We start from the raw sequence: 27,698 nt of genomic DNA on the forward strand, positions 1-27,698 counted from the left end.
AGAGGAGGAGAGTGACTATCAGGCGAGGAGTGGGAGAACAGAGAGGATAATGATGAGGTTGTAGATCCCAGTTGGTGTGAACCCAGAGGCACGCAGCTGAGTAGCTCAGCAGAGGAGGTGGAGGAGGAGGAAGATGAGGAAGTTATGTTGCGGCTTCCCGCACAGACACGGAGTGATGCAAACACGACAAGCACTGCATCATCAGCCACAACTCTGACTGTTGGCAGCAGCGGTCATGGGTCTGCAGTTTGCAGGGGCGGCAAGTACTGCCTAGCCTGGGCCTTTTTTGAGACCGCAAAGGATGACCCAACTCACGTTATCTGCCAACTTTGTAAAAAAACGACTCAGTAGAGGCAAAAATTCCAATAATTTGACTACTCCATGCATGAACCGATACATGCGTGATCAACATGCGTTAGTCTTGGAATTTCACTGCGCAAAAATGTCGACTAGCGGGCCTCACTAACTTTCAGCCGCCCCATCAACTGCATCTGCTGCTTCTTCCTCCTCCATCACCTTGGCAAGTGTTCTCACACAGGTCTCCAGCCGCAGAACCTCCACTTGTTTACTCGCTACAGTCAAGGTGAGTGAAAGCTTGTCAGCTGTTACAGAAGTGGACATGAATGCTGTTTTTGACTGATCTCAGACACCGAGCACACCACATCTTTTTCAATCCATCATAACATCTCCATCTGCACCTGACTCATAGTTCAGCAGTTTGTCATGTTCACCTTTCTCTACCCTCTCTCAGCACACCAGTTAGCCCTCGGTCCCGCAGTTGTGTAAATTTTTCTTACAACAGTAGTCTACAAAGCTGATATTTTTGCCACCTGAGTGTGGCTGGGCAGAAAAGCAGCTTGAGCTGTTGCGTGTGGTATCAGGGCTCCCAGTACAGCAGGCCTACACTGGACCCTCACCCACCTCATCTTAATTTGAACTTAAATTCAAAGCTCTAAATGCTGGCCCAGACCCTGATACATGGCCCATGGCTGACTGCTGCTGTGCCATTATAACATTTCTACTGTGGGTCAGTTGATGCCACTTTTCCTGGTGTCTGCCCATAATTTTTGGAAATGTTTAGACTCCAAGTTGGGTCTCCTTCAGGTGTGTTGCCTGAATTTGGCAGGGCTCTCAGAGAACCAGGACTACACCTGTCACTCATCCACCTGTTACTGACAATGTTTAAGCTAGAAATGCTGGTCCAAGCCATGTCCAAGGCCCTGTCTCAGGTATCTATGCTGCGCAATTATACTATTTATACTCTGGGTCAATTGATGCCACTTTTCCTGGTGTCTGCCCCTAATTTGAACTGTTTTGGCAGCTTTTGAGCCCCCCCAAAGGTGTTGTCTTTGCGTTTGGTAGTGCCTCCCATTGAATTAAATGGGGTTCTGATATGTTCGACGAACTGTTCAGCGAACATCAGGACGTTCGCCAATCCACACCAAACCAAACCGAATCTTGAAAGGTTCACTCATCTCTAGTTTAGAGTACAAAAGTTCTTGATTAGAGGACAATTGCCTACTGAAGAAATGCTTAGTGGGTACTTAGAGAGTAAAATGCTTATGACATAGGAGATGTCATAACTTTTTTTTATAAAATATTTTTTATTATTCCTACTATACATATATTATGTCTCTCTAGCCCTCTTATAGCAGGTATAGTGGTTTAGAGGTAATAACAGGTTACAAGCAAAGGGCTAATCAGCATATCTTACTGTCAGGGACCAAAAAATGACTTAAACTTTGCAGAATTGCTATCCTCCAGAAGAAAGAAAACTATCCCATTAGTGCCAGCTACTGGACGCTGCCCTGTAAGTCAATACATAACTTTTTAATGAGAGTTAAAACATAACTGATTATCAGCAACACCAAAAAACATCAGCTGGCAGCTTTTCATCAGTACAAAGTATGGTTCTGAATGGCCAGAACAATGCTGTCTCCTTCTAAGTATCTCTGGTTTGGCTGATAACTAATGTCATTCATGCTCTTTAACGTGTTTTATATTGTCATACAGGATAGTCACTATTAGGTGGCACTAAAGAGATGGTTTTCTTCTGAAAGAAAATAATTTTGCATATCTTTTTCGCAGGGATCATAGCCATAAATCCTTCTGCTAGCTGGAACTCCTCTAGTTCTATAAAGTTTGTAAATTTTTAGCCAGTCATAGACCTTAGGTTTTTTCGTTTTAATCTAATGCTTTTGGGGCCTGACCCACTACTCAGTATTTCCGACATATTATACTACTAATTCATGATAAAAGTGTTGCCATGAATCACGTCATCCCATTCTCCTTGGGGAGAATACTTCTGTAAAACAGAGTCATCATACTGTTGCCCATAGAGTACCAATGGTTCCATATGATGGAACCATAGGGACTAAAGATGATGCAAATCAATCCACATGTCCCGGTCCAGCGACCAGCTCAGTAATAAGTAGCCATCAGACGGGAGTTCTGAGAAACACCTTTTACCGGACAGAGTCCCAAGCTCCTCTATTGATTAGTCAGTCTGTGCAACATCATTACTGTGATGCGACGCCAACACTCATGACATAGCATCAGACTGGCTAATCAAAAGAAGAGCTGTGATTGCCAGGAGGTATGAGGCACTTCTCAGGGCTCTCATTCGACGGCCAAAGAATAATGATCGGGCCTAGGGACTGGGTCCTGCAAATCAATTCACACCATCTCTAATAGAGACACATGTTACTTACATACGGATTCCCATTCAGTGAGATCAAGAAAACCCTTACCGCTGCTCATTTCACAACATGAGATCCCCACTGTCCTAACCTCAAATTAATCTGTAGGGACTTTTTGGCTTGGCCATGTACATGAGATATAGGCCAAACTTTTATGGTTATTACTTCAGTCAAGAACACACAATTGGGAGAGATTTAACAAAAGTGTCTACTGTTCACCACAACTCACTTCATGTTGTGAAAGTTACAGGCATCAGGGCAAGTTGGGATTTGTATTTTTGGGACTTGCCTGTTGGTGCATAGAAAACGGTTTAGAAGGGTAAAATTCCAACTTGCCAAATTTTTTTTCCCTTGACCACAGATAATGAGGGAGTACCTGATTATGTGTAAAATGGCAAACATTTCCATTGGTAAATTTATCTTTATCACTCTGCAAAAGGTTGGTTATGGCACTTTATTGGCCGATGCTTAGCCCAAATAAATTTGTTTATCAGGTCATCCTACCAAAATTAGTTAGATCTGCATGAAGCTATGATATCTACTGTTAACTTTCCCAATCTTAGCACTACTGGTTGTATGTTAGACTAAATAGGTGTGCATTCTGATAACCACTGCCTTAGGATATCTAAGAAATGTATATTTTTCTATTATTGAAATTATAAAATGTTAAAGTGATTTGATTGAAATTAGCCAAACTATTTCTGGGTTGTCACATTCTAATACTTTTCAGTCTGTTTATGGTCTAGTAATAATCCTTCTTTAGTGCCTAAAATATCATAATTTTATCACTTTACCTAAAAAAATATTCTGTTTGCAAATGTATTTTGTTTTTGACAGATGTAGATGAATGCCTAACTGGAACCCACAATTGCAGACCAGATCAAGTGTGCAATAATGTCAGAGGATCATTCACTTGTCTGTGTCCCAGAGGATACCAAAAACGAGGAGAGCAATGTATCGGTGAGTAAAGTTGCTGGACTCATTACTGTCATGCATGATGATAGCACTTCAGAATGAAGCATACAAAGTGTACATGCAGTCATGGCCGAAACTGTTCCAGAAAGTTAAGTATTTCTCCCAGAAAATTATTTCAATTACACATGTTTTGTTATACACATGCTTATTTCCTAGGTGTGTATCTCTCGTGCTGCGCCAGTTCTCTGGAATGCACTACCCCAGGCGATCCGACTGATGCCTAGCCCCCATGTCTTCAAGCGCGCTTTAAAAACCCATCTCTTTAAACAAGCCTACCACCTTAACTACTCAGTAAATTAATTTTCCCCTGTTCCCTCCTTCTAAATAATATTCAGAATCTGTTCCCTACTCTTCATCTGTCTCCACACCCTCCATGCGCAAGATAACTGCACTCGGTACTTGAGTATTGCAGTTAAACATACTGGCTGATGACCGGATCATGCAGCTTTATATGAAAATCCCTATTTATTATAATTGCCAGACCTGAAATAACAAGCACTTTCCACCTATTGTGTCCCCCCATTTCCTTGTGGCATGTAAGCTTGCGAGCAGGGACCTCCTCACTCCTAATGTAGCTGTTTAAACTGTCTTAAATTGTATTTAATTTATTGTCTGTACATGTCCCCGCTTAATTGTAAAGTGCTGTGGAAGCTGTTGGCGCTATATAAATAAAAATTATTATTATTATTATTATTATTATTATTATTAGTGTATTGGAACAACACAAAAAAAAAACAGAGAAAAAAGGCAAATTGGACATCATATCACACAAAACCCCAAAAATGGTCCGGACAAAATTGTTGGCACCCTCAACTTAATATTTGGTTACACACCCTTTGAAATAAATAACTGCAATCAATTGCTTCCTATAACCATCAACAAGCTTCTTACTCCTCTCAACTGGAATTTTGGACCACTCTTCTTTTGCAAACTGCTCCAGGTCTCTCATATTTCAAGGGTGCCTTCTCCCAACAGCAATTTTAAGATCTCCCCACAGATGTTCAATGGGATTTACATCTGGACTCTTTTCTGGCCACTTCAGAACTCTCCAGCGCTTTGTTTCCATCCATTTCCAGGTGCTCCTTCAAGTATGTTTGGGGACATTGTCCTGCTGGAAGACCCATGTCCTTGGACACAAACTCAGCTTTCTGACAATGGTCACTACGTTGCGACCCAAAATCCATTGGTAATCTTTAGATTTCATGATGCCTTGCACACAGTCAATGCACCCAGTGCCAGAGGCAGCAAAACAACCCCAAAACATATTTGAGTCTCCGGCATATTTCACTGTAGGTACTGTGTTCTTTTCTTTGTAGGCCTTATTTTGTTTTCATTTGTTTTCAGTAAACAGTAGAATAATGTGCTTTACCAAAAAGCTCTATCTTGGTATCATTTTTCCATGAAACACTTTCCCAGAAGGATTCTGGCTTACTCACATACATTTTGGCAAACTGCAGTCTAGCTTTTTTATGTCACTGTGTCAGCACTGGGGTCCTCCTGGGTCTCCTGCAATAGCATTTCATTACATTCAAATGTTAACGGATAGTTCGCGCTGACACTGATGCAACCTGAACCCGCAGGAAAGCTTGAATTTCTTTGGAATTTGATTGGGGCTACTTAGCCACTATCCAGACTATCCTGTGCTGCAACCTTTCATCAATATTTCTTTGCCGTCCACTTTCAGAGATATTAGCTACAGTGGTTGGAAACCTCTTAATTATGTTGCGAACCGTGGACATAGAAACATTAAGATCTCTGGAGATGGACTTGTAACCTTGAGATTGTTGATATTTTTCAACAATTTTGGTTCTCAAGTCTTCAGACAGTTCTTTTCTCTTTCTGTTCTCCTTGTTTAGTGTGGCACACACAGACACACAATGCAAAGATAGTGAACTTCTCTCCTTTTTATCTGGTTTCAGGTATGATTTTCATATTGCCCACACTTGTTACTTGCCACAGGTTAGTTTCAACGAGCACCACATGCTTGAAATAAAGATGTTTACCCACAATTTTGGAAAGGTACCAACAATTTTGTCCGGCTCATTTTTGGGGTTTTGTGTGAAATTATGTCCAATTTGTCTTTTTTTTCTCTATTTTTTGTGTTGTTCCAATACACACAAAGAAAATAAACATATATATAACAAAACATGTGAAATTCCAATCATTTTCTGGGAGAAATACTTCATTTTCTGGAACAATTTCAAGGGTGCTAACACTTTCGACCATGACGGTATATGAACTGGTGCATACTAAACTGCTGAGAAAGTCTACAGCATTTGACTGGGAGGCACAATACAACCAATACAACCATAAAGCTCCATGTTGTGTGCAGTGGTAATACAACACCCTAAGACGTCTTTGGGTCATTACTATAGCCTTACCATTTGCCTTTGATTTCATAGTACCTCACAAACTTCACAGAAGCTCCATTCATATTTATCTGTTATATATAGGAGATCAAACACTTCTAAGCTGTCTTGTCTTCTCCAAAAGTATTATTTGCGTAATTAAAAATGGTTAAAATTTTAAGAGCTTATAGTAAGCAACTTTTCAATTAACTTGGTATTAGAAATCCTCTCCATTCTCAAGAAGAGACGGATTTTTAATTTTATTGTGTTGTGTTCTGTTTATTGCCTAGCTTACCATCCAAGGCTGCAGACTATCAGCAGTGGTCGGTCTACTAGGCTAGAAGCACAGCACTTACTAGCTTTCTAATATATACAGCTAACTTCCGTACCACTGCAGAGACAAAGTTGCTCTGCTTGGCAGCATTAGAGGTGTACAATTTGGGCCAGCAGCACAAGGATGCCGCAGGTATAATCTGCCTATCAGTGAGGAGCACACTACTCCTCACCACAGCAATCCGAGAGGCAAGGGAGCTGTGCACTCCTGAAAACTGATATTTACAAAACCCTTTAACCTTACATTTAATGGGTACCTATCATTATGTTGTTATTTGATATCTAGTCTCATCCTACCATATGCAGAAGATTGATGGGGTCTGGTCCCTGAGACCCACTGATCGCTCAAAAAAAAATGCCTTGCAGCACTCTGATCAGCATTCTGTGTACAGATTTATAGACTTTCTATTGCGCTCTACGCACTTTCACTCAAGAAGCTGAGCGGTGCTGCCCCCTGACCTCAGTTCCTTTGCTTACTTATCAGCACACTTCTGACAAAATTTTGAGCAATAGTCCCAGAACCACTCTGACCCGAACCACCACCGATCTGCAGGGCACTTTGACACATACCAAATTTTAAAAAACATTTGATAGTATAGGTATATTTATGGCCAAAAATTTTGAGAGTGACTCACATTTTGGTTTTCACAGTTTGCTGCTACATGGTTTTTCGATCTTTGAGTCATGTTTTTATGGTTACTGAATTACAATTATTTCATTAGTTTTTAAACTTTCATTGACAAATACAGTACATCAAGTGTATGCAAAAACTCAGAATTTACAGAGGTGACACTTATTTATCAAGACTTCTGCAATTTGCCCTGGTATAATGGATATCATCTTCTGGGCCAAATCCTGTCTGATGGGATCCTATTCATACCTAATCAGTGCTTGAAGTTTATCACAATGTCTGTGGTTTTATTTGTCCACTCTCTTTTTGAGGATTTACCACAGGTTCTCAAACAGATTAAGATCTGGAGATTTCTGACTATAAACCCAAAATGCCAATGTTTTGTTCATCGAGCCACATGCTTATCACTTTTGCCTTGTGATATGGAGCTCCATCATGTTGAAAAAAGCATTGTTCATCACCAAATTTCTCCTGGATCATTGGGAGAAGTTGCTTTTGGAGGATGGTTAGATACTATTCTTTATTCATAGCAGTGTTCTTAGGCAAAATTGTGAGTGAGCCCTCTCCCTTGGATGAAAAGTCACATAAGGCTGTGTGCCCACTATGCGTTTTTTAAGCGTTTCTGCAGCGGATATTCCGCTGCAGAAACGCTTAAAAAACACTTGGTAGAAGGTCTGCCATGGTCCCCAATGATAATCCGCATCTGCCGTGCAAATGCTGCGGAAATTTCCGCTGCGGATTATCATTGCAGAAAAATCCGCAGCACTACCAATTATTTTGGATAATCGCTGCGCTTTTGCCGCCATTGATTTGCATTGAATTGCTTAATATCCGCATGACTACATATGCACTTGCGGATAATTGAGCGATTCAATGTGCGGATGGTACCCGGGTCTGAAGAAGAGAAGACTCTCATCCAGACCCGGGTACCATAGTAACTGTTAAAAAAAGAATTAAAATACAAAATATACATTATACTCACCTTCTGATTGCCCCCGGTCTCCATAGCGATGCGTCCTGGCTCCCCGGCAGCTCGCGATGGTCTAAAAGGACCTGCCATGACGTCATTTAGTCATGTGACGGGTCACGCGACCTCTGACATCGGCGGTCGCGTGACCTGTCACATGACTAAATTACGTCATGGAAGGTCCTTTTACACAACCGCGAGACACAAGGGAGACAAGACACATCGGATAAGGAGTCCGGGGCCATCGGAAGGTGAGTATATAGTTTTTTTTTTTACCATTTTTATTCTTTTTTTTTACCTAACTTGGTCACACTATAAAATCCATGCCGTTTGCATGGATTTATATAGTGTGACCAAGTTGTCAAGCACTTTCCAAGTGATGCTAAAATCGCTTGGAAAGCGCTTGACAACCCGCATGTGAAATCGCATGATCAAAACGCTTCACATCCGCATGTCCCTGGCAGGAAAAACGCATGTACAATCCGCATGCATTTTTTCTGCCAGGGAGATGCAGAAAAGCTCAGGAAAAATCTGGAGCATTTCTGCATCGTGGGCACATAGCCTAACACATGGATGGCCTCAAGGATTCTTTACTGGTGGCATGACAAAGGATGCATGGTAGTGCTCAGCTTTTTTTCTGGACAATTATTTTTACAGATGTCCCAAACAGTCTGAGGGGGCTCCATCAGAGAAAATAACTTTACCCCGGGCCTCTGCAGTCCAATCTCTGAAGTTCCTTCAGAATATCTCTTTGTCCTTGATGTTTTCCTTGGAGATAAGTGGCTTCTTTGCTCACCTTTTTGATACCAGGCCAGCCTCCAAAAGCCGTTGCCTCACTGTGCATGCAGATGCACTGACACTAGCCTGCTGTAGTTCCTGAGCAAGCTCTGCACTGGTGTTGAGCTGATACCATAGCTGAAACCTCTTTATGGCCACTGCCCCACTATCAGCATTTGGTGAGTATTCGGTCAGTATTTTTTCTCAGGAGTGGGAGCCAAAACCAGGTGAGGAACAATCAGAGAAAAGTTATAATAGAAACAAGTGCGCCAGTTCTGCATTTATCACCCACTAATGAGAAAAAATATTGACTGAATACTGACCAAATACTGATAGTGGGGCCGTGGCCTATGAGAAAGTCCTGCAACTTACTGAACTTTCTTGGGACCCTGAAGCCTTTTTCATAGCAACTGAAACTCTCGCTTGATAAAGTTTTTGATGGTCCGATAAATAGTTGCTTTAGGGGAAATCTTAAAAGCAGAAATGTCCTTGCATGTAAATCCCTTTTGACGCAAAGCAATGATGACTGAACGTGTTTATTTAGATGTAACCATGTTCAACAGAAGAAGGCATTGAGTTTTATGGCAAATAATGACTGCAATTTTTTGCAATTCATCTGATTACTCTTGATAACTATATTGAGTTAATGCAAATTGGCACTTTATGAAAACCAAGATTTGTATACTTTATTTTATCACAATTTATGCTATGAACTCTAGAAAATGTTGTTTTTCATTCAAGAGAACCTATCAGCATTCTTTACATACCTGACATACTTGTCTTCCGCATGAAATACCAATTCTGAAGTATCTTTTTTTCAGAGCTCTGCAATTTGCTGTTCCTTTGTTATTCCTCTTAGAATTGAATTAATAAATTGATAACTAGGTGCTAATGTTTCTCTTGTCAAAGGGCTGTGTCCTTCACAGTTGAATACAGTCAGCCCTGATTTGACAGTGACAGACAGTGCAAGGACATAACCTCAACTAGTAACACCTACTTGTTAACTTATTTATACATTTCTAACTATGGAATATGTCCTCACATCAGTTACCTTCTGGGGGAAAAAAAAACAGATGGCCGGATATGTGGAAGAGGCCTTACTATCACATTCACAACAATACTTATTTGCTTGTTTTCAGACTCTAATACCTATAATACGGCCTAATTTAACTGTATGCATGATGTTTGCAGCCAATTAACCCCCAAGATGTTCTACTGTACAGAACTCATATCATAGAACCCTATGGTGCTTTAGGCCATGCTCCAATGTACGCAAAGGCTGTATTCTTTGCTGCGTTTTTTTTTGTGCCCACTCATGCCCACTGTGTGTTTAAAGATGCTGTTAAACTGTCCATTTTTTTGGTACGTTTTTCCTTACATGTTTCTATGCAGAGCCTTAAAAATACATGTAAAAATGCAATTGCATTTTGAAGTGCGGAATACCAGCATTTTAGCTCTAAGAACTCATTAAAAAATAATGCGTAAATCTGCACCAAAAACACATGAAAAAAATTGAAAATGTACCAAAAATGCAATAATCAGAGCAGATTACTATTGCAGATTTTGATGCAGACCTGCAAAAACAAATGGAGTAGGAAAAAAAGCAGCTTCTTCAGACATAGGAACATGACCTTAGGGTTGGTTCAGCAGAACTAATGGCAGGGATGGATGTTGCATAACATAGTCGCTAAAATGCAAACACATTAAGGACATATGAAATCTGAAAGAATTTATATAAAGAGTGTATGAGCTTTTTTTCTTTATCTCACAATGCAGACATCGACGAATGCTCAATATCTTCATTTTGTCACCATCATTGTGTGAACACACTTGGTTCCTATTATTGCCAGTGTAACATCGGCTTTCAGCTTGCTCCTAATAATTACAGCTGTGTAGGTAAGTTCTGTAGTCTAATTTCTTACAAGTTTTTAAATTAACCTTTAAAAAAAAGTCAAAGAACTTATTCCAGCTATAATTAAAACATTAAAGTGGTTGTCTGGTCTAAAAAGACAAGTCTACAGTCACCGTATGTGACTGCAGACTTGTGAATCCTCACATGGTGAGCACTGTGCACTGTGAGGATTTCCCGGCGTAAGCACCGGATTGGTGATCACGTGACCGCATGTATGTGATATGCACACTCCCAGACAGAATCTGACCAGACTTTTCCAGCGTGCTCATTGAGTACAAGAAACATACGTAAGTGGTTTGTAGAGCTAGATAGGGAAGTTATGATTTGATGGACCTACAATGTGCTATCAACCCTATTTCAAGTCTTTCAAGTCCAGCCAAAATCAGTGTCAAGTCTAAAAATGGCCACACATAAAATAACCGTTGATCAAAAAACATCTGGAAGAGTACTCATTACTCAGGAGAACAAAGAATCGGTCATCTAATATCATTCCCAATCCTTCATTCCTCACAGAAGTTTCCAGAATTGATGACATTTATTTAATGAATGGTACTTAGTGGACATGGGGCTCATCATTCTAAAAGCTAAAGGAAAGCTTACTAAAAAACATTGGACTATAGCTGCAAGGTGAAGATCAACTACATGAGTAGATGGTCCCTAAACTATGTGTTCAATAAACGCATATGAATATGATGTTTGTTGTCTATGACTGACACAAAATAAATTCTTCTTGAGTTATGTTTCCTTCATAATTTCTTATCCCATAGGGTAAAAACATTATGGACTTCACAGTGGTTGGAAAATCATAGACTGGTTCTATAGAAACCTGCAAAAAACCTCATAATCATAGGACTTCCACGTAGATACAAGCATTTATGTTTTAAAGGGGACCTGTCACTTTTTCAAAAAATTGAGTTAAACAACTCGTAAAAATCCCTAAGCTCACCCGATTCTGCTGCTCTCTTCCGTTTTGTGCTACGTCACTCCATTGCAGAGATAAGCACATTGGGTGCTTTTGGAGCACAGTATGTGAAATTTCTGTTTGCAGTCCAACTGGGTGTTTCTTCAGTCTTTTTTGGGGGCGTGTACCTTCACCGCTCCCTCCTAGACCCTGCCAATTACAGCTTGGCAGCAACTGATTCTGCTGGAACAGCCAACGAGCTCTGCTTTTGGGAGGGATGAAAGCATACACCCCAAGAGAAGACTGTGAAGAAACGCCGGGTTGGACTGCAAACGGAATTTCACATACTGAGCTCCAAAAGCACCAAATGTGCTAATCTCTGCAATGCAGTAACGTAGCACAAAATGGAAAAAAGCAGCAAAATTGAGAAGTCTTATGATTATGAGGTTTTTTTGCAAACAGAAATTTCACATACTGAACCTCAAAAGCAAAAAATGTGAATATCTCTGCAATGGAGTGCAAAAAGAATCCTTACAAAGTATTTCACTCACTTTTTTTAAGAAAGTGACAGGTCCTCTTTAATATAACAACTTGAAATCAAACCTTGTACTGTTGATAAAGCAACAATATAATGGATCCTATCATAATAAGACTGACACTTAGATACCAGGCATGGAACAGTCATGGAACTATTAACGCTGAGCCGGGAATGTATTCAAGTATCTTACTATATCCAAATTAGTAAGATACAAATTTTTAGACCTAAAAGGAATAGGGTATATCCTAATAATATGTGGGCTACAGAAGCTAGATTTGGGAGCAGAGGAAAATTAACTGTTAAATATATATATATAATAAAGTGTGCTTACAAGTTCGGTTTCTCACTCTCTTTCTCATCCCTTTATCTCTTGCCCAATATGAATTAACATGATTAATATTTCTGAAAATGTGTACTTATTACTTAAATCTTCAGATGTTGATGAATGTAGCACCAGCAGCCCCTGCGCACAAGAATGCTATAATATGATTGGCTCATACATGTGTCAGTGTAATCCAGGCTATGAGCTGAGCAGAGACAGAGTCAATTGTGAAGGTAAATATTGTCCACATGTACTTTTCATGTAATTCTTGGTGTTATGTTTTCTAATGTGCATCTTCATATTCAGAAGACTCCCCCAAATATAAATATACAGCGGTGTCAAAAAGTGTTTTCCCCCTTCCTGATTTCTTATTCTTTTGCATGTTTGTCACACTGAAATGTTTCAGATCACAAAACAAATTGAAATATTGGACAAAGATAACACAAGTAATCACAAAATGCAGTTTTTAAACGAAGATCTTTATTATTAAGGGAAAAAGAAATCCAAACCTACAGGGCCCTATGTGAAAAAGTGATTGCCCCTCCTTAAAACATAAATTAACTGTGGTTTATCACATCTTTGGAAGCTGAGTTCAATTTCCCTAGCCACACACAGGCCTGATTACTGCCACACCTGTTGTCAATCAAGAAATCACTTAAATAGGACCTGCCTGACTGTTACGCCAGGTGTGGGAAAGACTTAGTGCAACACAGAGGGAAGAGGGAAAGGGAACCCAGACTCTAGGGAAAGGGGAGAGTGGAGACCTCCTAGTCTGGTCTAGTGTCACCCTGTCTCAACTACCGTCCCTATATTGGCTCTGCACCAATCGCTGCATGCGTGCCTCACTCTGTCTTTCCCTGGCGTATGGCTAAGGCTAGGGATGGGAGGAGATGAGCACTAGTCGTTCGCCACTAAACTCTATAGACAACAAGGGTAGAAAATCAGGGGGGGGGTTGCTTAGCTTTAGACGACTCCAAATGTGCACACGGCCTCAAGCTCCAGAGAGGACGAAGTACTGCTCTTGCTAAAGCCTCACAAGTAGTAATGAATATAGCCGGCACCTCCCTCTCAGACACAACAGGTATTTATACACCCAGGCCAGAGAGCTAATTAGCCAGAGGGAGGTAGCCGCTGGGTCCTAAAGGCAGCCTCTCATCTAAGAAGATGTCTGTAATGCCAAACGTAGAGATCTCATGCAACCAACTGCAGGGCGACTGTCTGTCACCTCTGATACACCTGTGACACTGACAAAGTGAAGTAGACCAAAAGATCCTCAAAAGCTAGACATCATGCTGTGATCCAAAGAAATTAAGGAACAAATGGAAACAAAGTAATTGAGACGGTATAAAATGATGACATCCAATAGTACCACCACATTAGCGGCACTTACCTGTATAATCATCGCATTCTGATGTCAGTAACTGATAATCAAACAATGATATTTTCACACGTTAATGGATAATTTACATTGATATTATACTAAGAAATGATCTGATACCTAGAATATTTTATTTGAAGGCTTAGAATGCACATACACTTCAAGGCTAAGATCACATAAGCCTATAAAAATGGTCCAATTTTCATACAAAAAACATAACATTTTTAATTTATATGGGATCTGCACAGCTTTTGTTTTGCTTGTTTTTTTCTAATCAATTTTCTTTTTATTGAAAGATCCCAACAAATACAAAAAACACAGGTTTCACATAGTAGGGACTTGGAAAGAAGATACACAATTCAGCACTCAACAACAATCAATAAACATATGATAATCAGGTCCTGGAGAAAAGAAAGGGCTAAGGACAGACTAGCGTATTATTTTTCTCTGGAAAAATTGGATGATTTTTATCCATGTATACTGTATCTGCAAACATTGGATGCAATACGGATGTTTCATTTGGGATCCGATTTTTTGAGGTGTTTTGTCCAAAACTCGGAACAGAATAGTGCGTGCTGCATGGACACTTGATCTGTGCGAAAAATGTCATCTGAACGAGCCCTCAATCAAAGAGAGTTGAATGTTGTTTGTCAAAATTCCTAGATCGAAAAGTACCACAAGTCAACAATCATCCAAATTGTAGTAGATAAATAATTTGTATGAAAACCCGCTGGTAAAAATTAAATTAATGAACATAGCGGAGAAGAAGAATAGAGGCAGCAATAACATTAATTTTTAGACATCACCAGAAAATAAAATTTGCAAAACCAAAAAACGTTTCCTATTTTAATAATGGCTGTGTATCCATAAAAATTGGATGCTATATGGTTGATCCATATGGGATCCGATATTTTATGCGCATCCATAGACTTGAATGTGTGACTCTCATGCAAACTATGGAAGAAACTAGTCCACGCTGTGATTTTTTCACATCGACATTTGGTCTGTGAAAAAATGGTCATCTGAAAAGCCCAAGTGAATAACATTGGTCCTAGTGCTGTCCTTGTGATGTCAGTTTTTTCCACAGACAGCACTCGGACCGAAAATATGGTCTAGTGAATGTAGCCTGATGCAGAGATTATCAGCTGTTGATGGATTGCCGCCTACTATGTAGCTGTAAATAAAATCCTATTATCCGCGGAAAGCACAGATAAAATTTGTCAGGTTGAAAATTATTTTCCTAATGTGTAAATATTTCCACATTTTAAACAAACTGTGTTGAATCATGTTGAACTGCCGAGGCGTTTCACTTAATGTTGCATCTGTTTAGGAAATAAACAAAAATGATTAAGAGATAAACACATTATGTTCCCAGTTTGTTTCATTCAACAGATAACACATGTGATTTTTTTAAGGCATGCGTATTGGTGGGGCAAAGAAAACAAAAAATGTCTGGCACAAAAGTCAAACTTTGGAAAAAAAATTAAATTATTTGATGTTTTAATAATTTACATACAGTTCTTTGTAAAGATCCAATTTATTAACATATTATGGTACAAAGAATTTGACCACATCAACCCTTTCTAAAAAGAAAAAACTTTCTCAATGGTCAACGCTGGTCCAACGTTGGAACCCTCATCAATCACCTATTTTTTTTTATAGAGTTGAGCAAAAATATTTGTAAGACCTTAGTCTAGTGTCCATGCTGGTAGGGCGTGGTCACCGATGTCCATTGTCCATGTTGGTAGTGCATAGCCACCAATGTCCATTGTCCATGTTGGTAGGGTGTGGTCACCGATGTCCATTGTCCATGTTGGTAGTGCATAGCCACCAATGTCCATTGTCCATGTTGGTACTGCATGGTCACCGATGTCCATTGTCCATGTTGGTAGTGCGTCGTCACTGATGTCCATTGCCCATGTTGGTATTGCATAGCCACTGATGTCCAGTGTCCATGTTGGTAGTGCGTGGCCACCAAACCAAAGTCCTGGAAACCTCTTCCTACCTACCTCTTTTAATTAGTTGACCTACCACAATGTCATGCGTGCTAGAGCTGCTAATCAGAAGAAATGAAGGTATAGTGCACAGAGGGAAGGTTCTGGACTGGCGGATGCGGAATACTGATGTGGGTGCTTTACCTGGATCCTGCAAACCTTATTTCTCAACTCTATTCATTTACCCAATTCCCCTACAGCAGCTTGTAGTATTGCATGGTGCGTATTTATGTGAATGGGTACCTATATGATATATACATCTTGTTTTCACTAAAACAGGGACTGTTACTTTCTAGCTTTCCATTCTGAGACTCCCTCATTGCATCATTTTAAGTTGTACTCTGAAATTTTGTAGCGTTTCAAAGAAAGACTAGTTTAAGAAATACCTAGGGATAGGGAGAACATCTGGGCAGGTCTGTACAGACTTTTCCCTGCCCAGTCTGACTTGATTTACAAGTCTCACCCTCTTTGTGTTTAGAGAGACAACTTAAAGGGAACCTGACAGCTTCCCTAGGCCCCAAAACCACCACTATGTATTTATTGCTACTATTATACCCTTCCTAGCAAGCCCCACATATTGTATGAATGATTTCTTCATTAGCCAAAAAATTATTTTATAACTTCAGTGGCAATAGTGGGTGACTAGTTGTGGGGGCATTGTTTTCCCCAAACTAATCATCACACTATTAATGTTATCACGAGCCCTGTACTGCATATTTTCAGGGCGTCAGAGACTTGCTAGCAGTGACGCCGCTCTTGCAAGTCATGTTACTTACACCCACATAATTAGTGGGATGATTAGTCTGGAGAAAACAATGCCCCCACAACTAGTCACCCACTAATTAGCAGATCGGCACTGCAGTTATAAAACAGAATTTTGGCATATGAAGAAATCAATAACACAATAAAATGGACTTGTTGGGAACGGTATAATGGTACCAATAAATACATGGTGGTGGCTTGAGGGGCCTGGAGAAGCTTTAAAGTTCTCTATACTATTTGTTAGAGGGTGGCAGAATCATTTTCAACCCTCTTCCTATAGGGTGATTAAAAAGGATGTGTCACCAAGTCAAAAGTGGCCGGCTGAGTCATCCTTTTTTTTTTGCATCTGACATATGGTTCCAGAGATGTGGGCCTTATTATTTAATGCAAACTTTTATGGTCGTTTCCAAAGGGGTGTTGCTCACAAGGTAATCATGCAGCTCAGCCTAAAGACACGCCCCAGAGTATTCTGTGAACAACGCCTTTTTGGTAAACACCATAAAAATTAGCACTAAATAAAAAGGTCCATAATATCTCTGGAACCACATGACAGATTTAAAAAAAAAAAAAAAAAGATTACTCAATGGAGCAGCAGGTATAAAAACTGATCATATTAAGTAGACCTAGAAGCTAATAAAAAGACAAAAGAATGAAGAAGCTGGCACCAGTATGTGCTTAGGGAATGCTAAAGAAGAGAGGAGGAGCAAGTAATTGGTAAGGAGATGACAACTGAAGAAAAGTCAAGTGGGGAGAGGATGAAAGTCTAGACGACTAGTCGTCTCCCCATTAAAGGCCTCTTTTAAGCCAATACCAGCCCAAACCATGTGAGGAACAATCAGAGAAAAGGTATATTAGAAACAAGTCACCAATTCTGCATTTATCACCCACTCCTGGGTTTGGTACCCACTCTTGAGAAAAAATACTGACCAAATATTGATAGTGGGGCCGTGGCCAATTGGTATATACAGATCAGCGATACATTTAAGCACTAGTACAATATTTTGTTGTTCCTCTCTGATCCGTTAATCAATGCATGCACTCCACAGGGCTTGTGTAGGGGTCTGAACTCATATACTAGTGTCTCAATACTTAATAAATCAGAGATAATCGCGCCCAAATTATGGAACATTTATTTTGAAGAGGTATAAGTTGGGCAGGAACCACAGTCAGGCTCACTGGTCAAGGCCTCGCTCCTCATGGTGTCCACAGCTCTCTACTCTCTATTGCCCTTAAATGTCATCTTCTGAACTCAACTGCGAATATTTCGTGCCTACAGGCTTCACTTTTTACATATTCAGTGTCAGCATAGTGCAAGAGATTTAAGAAACCTCATGCACGCGCTATGAAAAATATCCATAAAGCAAATAGACAAGATCTGTGTGTGTGTGAAATCCATAGTATGGAAATTTATGCTATAGATGTCATCGTGAATTTTAGGATTCGCTCACACTAGCATATAAAATAGGCAAGTGTAATAAGATAAAAATCGGATTGCACTTGATGTTATTCAATGAAACAGTGCAGATCTGTATGTTTTTGTTCTCAGCTGTATTCGGCATGCTGCAATTTTACTCCGAAATGTGATGGGGGTGAGAAAAAAAATCGGACATCAGTATGGCATCCGATTTTTATAGATACATTACAATTCAGTAGCATAGGAAACTGTAAATGGTCCTGTAAAAGATTAATAGCTGCTGAGTAAAAAAAACAAATTGCATACGGATGACAAGTGAGAAAAAATCGTCCCACTTTCCTGGATGAGAATGGGACCAATTTTTTTTTCATACGCAACTGTGAGCAAACCCCTAAGGGTGAAATCTGCGCCCCCCCAAGCATAGCCACAGCAGTAAATACATTCCATGGGAACGCAGCCCAACAGACGTAAATTTAATGAAACTAAAATTAAATACATGAGACTTCCCCTTTCATAGAGCCGGTGTTTGCTGTACAGCTTTCTTCTTGTAATGAAGTCTGTCAACATGCTTAGCAATTTATTTCTAATTACTTGCTGAAAGACAAACACACATGAACACATTTATTGTCAGTGTTCCCATTGTAACTGTCTAATTTAACAGATATCGACGAATGCAGAACATCCAGTTATCTGTGCCAGTATCAATGTGTTAATGAGCCTGGAAGATTCTCCTGTGTGTGCCCAGAAGGCTATCAACTTGTTGGAACACGATCATGTCAAGGTTTGTATGTTTTTTTTTTAAATACTACATATCATTAAAAAATTGGATTTTACTTATATCAGGTTTTTAGCATAAATGTTTATGGTGATTTTTTTTATTTGAGTATACATATAGAAAATCTGATATGTTTCAGTTTTCACACTGACTGACAGTTCATGTCCTCCGCACCTCACTTGTCAGCTTTGCTGTGAAAACAAACAGCAGAGATGAGTGGATCGTTCCATGGAGGATTGACTTTGAGTCAAATTTCCTTAAATTTGTGGATGTCCAAGAATTCAATCTGCAATTTCATTCACCTGGCGCTGTTTCACACACTACTGAATGCTCAGAGAGCGTAAAAACAATGAAAATGTGCAGCTATGACATCCCAGGCCTAATGGGATCTATCAAAGGAACTCTAAAATAAGCAGCGCCATTTTATGCTTTTACAGCATCAGGATGAAAGCCGAAGTGGCCAGCTCATTCCACCTAAGGATAATAATAATCTTTTTATTTATATAGTGCCACCATATTCCACAGCGCTTTACAATTCTGACAATTTACAGATATTATTGGCACTGTCCCCATTGGGGCTCACAATCTAGATTCCCTATCAGTATGTCTTTGGAATGTGGGAGGAAACCGCAGAACCCAGAGAACCTTGCAGATGTTATCCTTGGTGGGATTTGAACCCATGACTGCAGTGCTGCAAGGCTATAGTACTAAACACTGAGCCACCGTGCTGGCCAGGGATAGAAAAAGGGCCTGTGTGCATGTATAAGTAGAGATCTGTCAGTCACTGGCAGCAGGCGGGGAGTAGCCACAGAGGACCCACCTGTCTGATGTCTGACTAGTCTTCTGTGCAGCTCAGTCCTCGGCGGCTTTTAATGTATGTTTTCTGGCCGCTCACTTCCTGTTAATTACTTATATGTCCAAAGGCGGGTACAGTGAAGCCAGCGCTTATTGGGCGCAGGGTTCACATGACGTAACAACCTCACGTGAGCCACAGGAGAGCAAGGGCTCACACCACTGGAATGGCGCCAGCACTGGAGGTGAGTATAAGCTTTTTTATTTTAATGGGGCCAAACATGGGAAATGAGAAGGGGTTGTCCAAGTCATGCATAACTCCTTTAACTACTAGGGAAGGAGACTACCTGTGACACCCAAATGGCTGCCCAGTTCAGTGGCTGCAGATTGACAATGTGTTTCCACTGCAGTCGGGAATAATGAAGGCTCCTTGGTCTGCCTCAGGCCCTATTTTCGTTGACATGTATAAGACAATGCAATACAGAAGTTGTGTTGTGTGTTATACCAATGATCAGGTAAATAAATGATCAAGTTCCCTTGTGAGACTAAAAATGAGGGTAAAAATGAGTTTAGTGTTTAAAAAAAAGTATCAAAATGTGAAAACAATTGATTTAAAAAAATGTCCTGTTTTGCAAAATAGCAAAACTACAAGTAATAAAATATACACAAATTATATAAATGCAGTAACACCGTGATCATACTAACCTGCAGAGTGAAATAAACAACATTTATATGTCACATCGAACACAATAAAAACAATATTGCAGTTTTTTTTTTCAATTCTCCAATTCTCCTGAAAAAAAGTACTTTTCAAAACCTTGTATGTACCCTAAGATGGTGCATAAAAAATAGTCCGCATACAACGAGGAAAACATTGCCAGAAAAATTAAAAAGTTTTCACTCTCAAAATGCAGTAATGCAAGAAAAAAAAAAACTTGATGTTGCTTCAATGCCCAAAAAACATCTGCATCCTTAACAGGTTAATCAAATACTTTGAATCTAAATTTTTGGCCTCATTATTAAAAGATGTTTTGCCCTATTTAATATATCTACAGACATAAATGAATGTGAAAGTAACACCCATGACTGTGGGGAAGATGCCACATGTTGGAATTATTATGGAGGATTCCGATGTTACCCAGCAAACCCCTGCCAAGATCCTTATGTTCGTATGTCAGATAAGTAAGTAGATGTAGGTCAAAAAAATTTGTGTGAAAGTGTAAATTTAAAATATTTTTGTCCTTGTCCAGGCATCTGCATTGTGTGAGCTATCTTAAGCATGGGAGGGTTTTGTACTATTTGCAAATGGTGTTAACAAATCAATAAATCACAGCTTAGCATGGGGAGGGTTGTCTAGAGTAGTCATTACTGAGATATGCACAAACAATTTAGTTTTTTGAAGAACTTTACTTTGTTCTCCAAATGTGAAAAATACTCAACTATTCAAAAATGACAAAGTGGTAGAAAAAATGTTATAGACACCAGTGGGAAAGGTGCTCTCACTAGAGTCAGAAGTCTACTATTGGTCATGTTTTGAGTGTTTTTTCTAACAAATGATGGTAGGAGTAAAAAAAAGCAATAACATTTTCACAGTGCAGTAAGTTGTTTGGTGGCCAAATCAGGAGCTATATCATGGTTTGGCTTGGCCTGTTTCCATTAGGATGTGGTAGCATATTAAATCATGGATGGGGACACTGATGGAACAAGTACCTTTAATAACAGACTTGCGATACCACAATTTAAGCTACCTTAGACATACCTAGTTGGTCTTAGCAGAAACAAGTCTATTTTTTTTAATAGTTTCATGTCTAAAGTGAGATGTCCTTGTGGAGAGTGACATGCCTAGCCTGGAATGCCAATGTGAGGACTCTTATAAGTCTTGCAATGCTCCTCTGGGAAATTAAATAGTTAAATAGTAATTGGTGGATAGTCGATAGTGACTTTTAGGATTGCTACTTCCAGTAGGTGGCCCTGGAGTTCAAGTCCTCTTCGTTTGAAGAGGAAATTTGCATGTTGAGAGGTATAATAGCATAGATGGATACAGACACTTCTGGTCACAAGCTGCCTACTCCACAATTTAGGTTATGCTGCGGCTGGCAAACAATTTAAAGAGGTTGTCCACTACTTTTTCATAGATGACATATCCTTAGGATAGGTCATTAATGTCTGATCGGTCAGGGTCCGACACCTGGCACCACCTCCGATGAGCTGTTCTCTGGGTCCACAATGTCAGCCAGCCAAACTGCCGACACTTAGAACAGCTTATCGACGGGGTTGCCGACCAATCAGACATTGATGAGCTACCCTTAGGATAGGTCATCAATGAGAAAGTAGTGGACCATCTCTTTAATGTTTAATGGGGTATCCTTCATAAACTGCTGATGACAGGGAGTCAGAATTCTACTGATCTAATATTGATGGTCTATTGAAAGGATAGGCCATAAATTTTAAAGAACCAAATAATCCCTTTTAAGATAGATTTTCAGGCTTTTAGCTCTGATGTATAAAAATCAGGGCCCAACAGTTTCAAGTTGTGGATAACTCAACCGGCATTCATAAATGCTTTTATGCCAGAATTCTGTCTAAAAAAGCTTTGAAAACTTGCATAGATTTGGCGCAATATGAAGCTGCCCTAACATTTTGCAATTTTTTACATTCTCTTACCATTTTTGCCTAGCTCCTACAAACTCGGTATGCTGGTGTGGGACAGAGGCGAGGCAACCAACAATTGTCAAATTCATGGCGAGTGGTGGCACACAGACACGCACGGCACTCGTCAGATGCTCTTGATTCATTAAGAGGAGCCTCAAATTCCACCCCGCCTCCTCATCAAGACTGGCATGAAAATTGACAGTCTTGACGAATATAGACTGCTGCCCCCACAACTATTTCAAGACGTTTCATATTATTAAGACATTTATTTGTTCATATGGAACCAATTTATTACCATTTATGATTAATGTTTTAAAAATAATATTTTTTTGCTTCAGCCGCTGTGTATGCCATGTTACAAATCCCCTTTGTCGAGAACAACCATACAGCATTGTCCACAAATATATGAGTATCAGATCCAACCGAGCTGTACCTTCTGACATCTTCCTAGTTCAGGCTACATTGATCTACACTAATACAATTAACACCTTCAGGATTAAATCTGGAAATGAAAATGGAGATTTCTACTTACGGGTGAGTTGATTTAATCAAGATTTTTTTGTTGGTTGTTTTAATTGAAGATTTCATAATGCCTATTCTTGAGTTTCTAAAGGTTAAAGCACCAAGGATTGCTATTATTCAGAAGAGAGTCCTCCACACGTACTAGAAATAACGGCAGATGCTTTGCTAATGCCAACAGAGCATCATGGTCACTTTCCATACAACACATCGGGGTAGCTAGCACATTGTCATGGTCTCCTCTGGCAGCTCTTTTTACCTAAAGCTTATTTCTAGAAGCACTTATATCTCAAATATGGTGAATTGAACCCTGCTGCCTCCCATGAGAATGTGGCACCTAAGAGAAGTTTAGGAAATAACAAAGATGATGTGTGTAACTCATGCAAAAAAAAGTCTTGCCCTGGTGGAAAAAAGTTAATGACGGTTCATCAAGACAGAACAGAAGTCCCATCAGGAAAACCCATTTTATAAATAAAGCTGATCCGGCTATCAGCTGCTCTTTATTATTCCTGTTTTTAAAACCAAAGTTGGACTGCAGATATTGGCAGAGAAACTTGTGACTGGCCATAGACTATCTCTGCAGTAGTTGCTGCAAGGCAAATTTAGTATTACATGCTGGTTATATGACTGATGATGTAGTACGTTGCCAAGCCAGGTCTGGCACAGCTCTTTGTTAGATTGTGCTCACATTTTCATCATGGCCTCTGTTAATAATAGAAGAAGTCATGACACTGTGTTAGATCCATGCATGGTATGACACATCAGGGGCGGACACTGACAGCTTGGGGCCCCTGTGAAAGAAATGTGTTTGTGCCCCCCTCCTTTTGTGGTGACAAAGCTACAGATATACAGTACAAACCAAAAGTTTGGACACACCTTCTCATTTAAAGATTTTTCTGTATTTTCATGACTTTGAAAATTGTACATTCACACTGAAGGCATCAAAACTATGAATTAACACAAGTGGAATTATATGCTTAACAAAAAAGCGTGAAACAACTGAAAATATGTCTTATATTCTAGGTTCTTCAAAGTAGCCACCTTTTGCTTTGATGACTGCTTTGCACACTCTTGGCATTCTCTTGATGAGCTTCAAGAGGTAGTCACCGGAAATGGTTTTCACTTCACAGGTGTGCCCTGTCAGGTTTAATAAGTGGGATTTCTTGCCTTATAAATGGGGTTGGGACCATCAGTTGTGTTGAGCAGAAGTCTGGTGGATACACAGCTGATAGTCCTACTGAATAGACTGTTAGAATTTGTATTATGGCAAGAAAAAAGCAGCTAAGTAAAGAAAAAAGAGCGGCCATCATTACTTTAAAAAATGAGGGTCAGTCAGTGCGAAAAATTGGGAAAACTTTGAAAGTGTCCCCAAGTGCAGTTGCAAAAACCATCAAGCGCTACAAAGAAACTGGCTCACATGAGGACCGCCCCAGGAAAGGAAGACCAAGAGTCACCTCTGCTTCTGAGGATAAGTTTATCCCAGTCACCAGCCTCAGAAATCGCAGGTTAACAGCAGCTCAGATTAGAGACCAGGTCAATGCCACACAGAGTTCTAGCAGCAGACACATCTCTACAACAACTGTTAAGAGGAGACTTTGTGCAGCAGGCCTTCATAGTAAAATAGCTGCTAGGAAATCACCGCTAAGGACAGGCAACAAGCAGAAGAGACTTGTTTGGGCTAAAAAACACAAGGAATGGACATTAGACCAGTGGAAATCTGCGCTTTGGTCTGATGAGTCTAAATTTGAGATCTTTGGTTCCAACCACCGTGTCTTTGTGCGACGCAGAAAAGGTGAATTGATGGACTCTACATGCCTGGTTCCCACCGTGAAGCATGGAGGAGAAGGTGTGATGGTGTGGGGGTGCTTTGCTGGTGACACTGTTGGGGATTTATTAAAAATTGAAGGCATACTGAACCAGCATGGCTACCACGGCATCTTTCAGCGGAATGCTATTCCATCCGGTTTGCGTTTAGTTGGACCATCATTTATTTTTCAAAATGACAATGACCCCAAACACACCTCCAGGCTGTGTAAGGGCTATTTGACCAAGAAGGGGAGTGATGGGGTGCTACGCCAGATGACATGGCCTTCACAGTCACCAGACCTGAACCCAATCGAGATGGTTTGGGGTGAGCTGGACCGCAGAGTGAAGGCAAAAGGGCCAACAAGTGCTAACCATCTCTGGGAACTCCTTCAAGATTGTTGGAAGACCATTTCCGGTGACTACCTCTTGAAGCTCATCAAGAGAATGCCAAGAGTGTGCAAAACAGTCATCAAAGCAAAAGGTGGCTACTTTGAAGAACCTAGAATATAAGACATATTTTCAGTTGTTTCACACTTTTTTGTTAAGTATATAATTCCACATGTGTTAATTCATAGTTTTGATGCCTTCAGTGTGAATGTACAATTTTCATAGTCATGAAAATACAGAAAAATCTTTAAATGAGAAGGTGTGTCCAAACTTTTGGTCTGTACTGTATATATATTATATTTTACATAGTGCCCTGTTTTGTCCCTCATATATTGGATTCTTATTATTTTTGTTATCTACAGTGCCCTGTCTTTATCACATAGCGCCCTCTCTTTATTGTATAGTGTCCTCTCTTGTTGGATATAAACTGAAATGACTGCTGATGGAACATGGGAAAGCTTCTTTTTAATGGAGGAGGCTGATGGACTGGTCTTCTGGTCAGATGCTGCCCCATCAGCAGTTATTTCATATCTAACAAGAGAGGACTATGTAATAAAGAGAGGGCTGTGATTTACAAAAAATAACAAGAATAAGCTATGCAAGGAGGGTGCTGTACATAACAAGACATAATAATGTGTCATAAAGGGACAGCGATGTACATAATTACAGAGGACGTTATATAATAAGAGATGGTGCTGTACATAACTAGAGAGGATGCGACATAATAAGGGATGGTGTTATGTATAATAAAACAGGAAACTATGTAATTAAGGACTGGGCTATACAAAATAAATGAGTACACTATACACTAAGGGACGTCGCTATATATAATAAGGCTATATTTCTGTATCCAACGGAAGTGTCGGTGTGCTTCCCCGATATTTTTCTCAGACCGCACACAGACCCATTGAGTATGTCCTCAAAATTGGATCAGAACAGGACATGCTCTGTATCTCGCAGATCTCATGCTCAGATCCGTGATTTTCAAGGATGAGTGAATGGATCTATGAAACGGACAGATCTCAAGAATGTGAAAATGTGGCCTAAGGGATTTTACATAAAATAGATTTTCTCCAAGTCATACAGTACAGATACAGAATAAATACTTATATCCAGTGACCACTGACGTCTTGTCTTATTAGAGCCATTTTCTGTTATATCATCTCCATCTGGTCAGACCTTCATGTCCATATGTCTGAGCCTGGACTCGTCTTGTCATGATGATCACCACAGCCCTAAATATAACAAGGTCACATATATTGTATGCATACATTTGTCTACTGAATAAAAAATCCCTTGCACTGCACCCCTGAATACATATATTTAAATCACCACTAATATATATTAGCCACCCACCATTCAAAATATAAAGTGATAAATAGCCCAGAGCTGTGCCCCCCATTAACTATAACCTCTGCCGCCCAATAGATATAAATTAATCTATCTCTGTGACTCTCCCCCAATTAATTGCAAGGCTATGTGCATATGCCTTGCAAATACTCAGCGTTTTACAGTAACAGCAAAGTGAATGACATTCCTGAAGTCTCATGCACACATTGCTTATATTTTCCTTGCACATTTGCAGCAGGTTCAAATATGTCAATTCTTGCAACGATTTTGCAGCAGATTCACACCCATACTAATAAGTAAGAAAAAATCGGTATCAAAAACGTATGTAAAAAACACGACAAAAACGCGTATTTTATGCAGAGATTTTCCTGCCAACACAATAGGATTTGCAGTAGAATTTTCTGCTGCAAATACTGAACATGTGAACATAGCCTTAGACCCTGTCCTGTGCCCCCCCCCACACACCACCCCCGAATTCATTATAAGTTCTTGATTGCATCATAATGAATGGTAGGGTGGGAGAAGACGTTATCAGGGACTTGTAATGAATTGGCGGTGGGGGAGGATGCAGGCAGATACTTAGCATCCTCTGCCGCCTCCCTATTCATTACAAGTCCCTGATAGCGTCTTATCCCACCCCACAATTCAGTATGACACTATCATGAACTCAGCATCCTCCCCCAACACCCAATTCATTTAAAAATCATATTAAATGTCCTACTTCCCCTCCCCTTGTTTATTAAGAGTCCCTGAAGTCCCTCTAACACCCTTTACCCCATCCCAACCCCCTCTTCATTGTCCTCTACGCAGTATATTGCAAAAAAAACAAAACACTCACCTCTCCTTACATTCCCAAGTGGCAACGCTGCTTTTCCTATTCTTGCAGGGAACTTTCTCAATGACACAGGCGCGCGCTGCATGCTGACGTCATCAAGCCAAGCGCCTGTGTCACAGAGAAAGTGGCGGGCAGGAAGATGAGGACGGATTCCTTCGGCCTCGCTGACATTTTCTACTATAGGCAGCAGAGCTGCAGGATCACTCCCTGCCCGGAACGCTGCCTTTGATGATGGCAATCTGGCCATGGGCCCCTAGGGGCCTCAGGCCAGATTGCCTTCATTATTAACCGTCCTGCAAGGGCTTCCCTCCACTGCTGGGCCCCATGCAGCTGCACCAACTGCACGGCTATATGTCCGTCCCTATGACGCAACCAAAAGGTGCCCAGAAGATCTCATTGAACTGTATATGGTTTGTCGGGATTTACTAGAGGTTTCCAGTTTTTTCTGTCAAGAATCTTGCTGCAGCTGTTCTTGCCATTGAATGTGACTGAACACTGGTTGGACGCAACGAACAGTATGACTAAGTGAGGGACCCCCCATCTACAATGTCCATATGTCTCCATAAGGCTTAGTGTACATTGTGCCATAACATATTATATGTGTATCCTTATAGTAGGGATCTGACACCAG

General features: G+C 40.2%; 1 protein-coding gene across 1 annotated transcript in view; it reads left to right on the forward strand.

Moving 5' to 3' along the window:
- EFEMP1 (EGF containing fibulin extracellular matrix protein 1) overlaps positions 1-27,698 on the forward strand; it is a 105,622-nt gene that overhangs the window by 70,727 nt on the left and 7,197 nt on the right. Inside the window, exons 5-10 of the mRNA XM_073672408.1 lie at positions 3,537-3,659; positions 10,507-10,626; positions 12,517-12,636; positions 18,613-18,732; positions 20,574-20,700; positions 22,509-22,704. Coding sequence (XP_073528509.1) covers positions 3,537-3,659; positions 10,507-10,626; positions 12,517-12,636; positions 18,613-18,732; positions 20,574-20,700; positions 22,509-22,704 — 806 coding nt within the window. The remainder of the gene's footprint in view (positions 1-3,536; positions 3,660-10,506; positions 10,627-12,516; positions 12,637-18,612; positions 18,733-20,573; positions 20,701-22,508; positions 22,705-27,698) is intronic.

This window comes from Phyllobates terribilis, unplaced genomic scaffold (genome assembly GCF_046119375.1).
Source record: "Phyllobates terribilis strain yellow unplaced genomic scaffold, ASM4611937v1 Scaffold_3__8_contigs__length_932513732, whole genome shotgun sequence".
In the NCBI taxonomy this organism is placed as follows: domain Eukaryota; kingdom Metazoa; phylum Chordata; class Amphibia; order Anura; family Dendrobatidae; genus Phyllobates; species Phyllobates terribilis.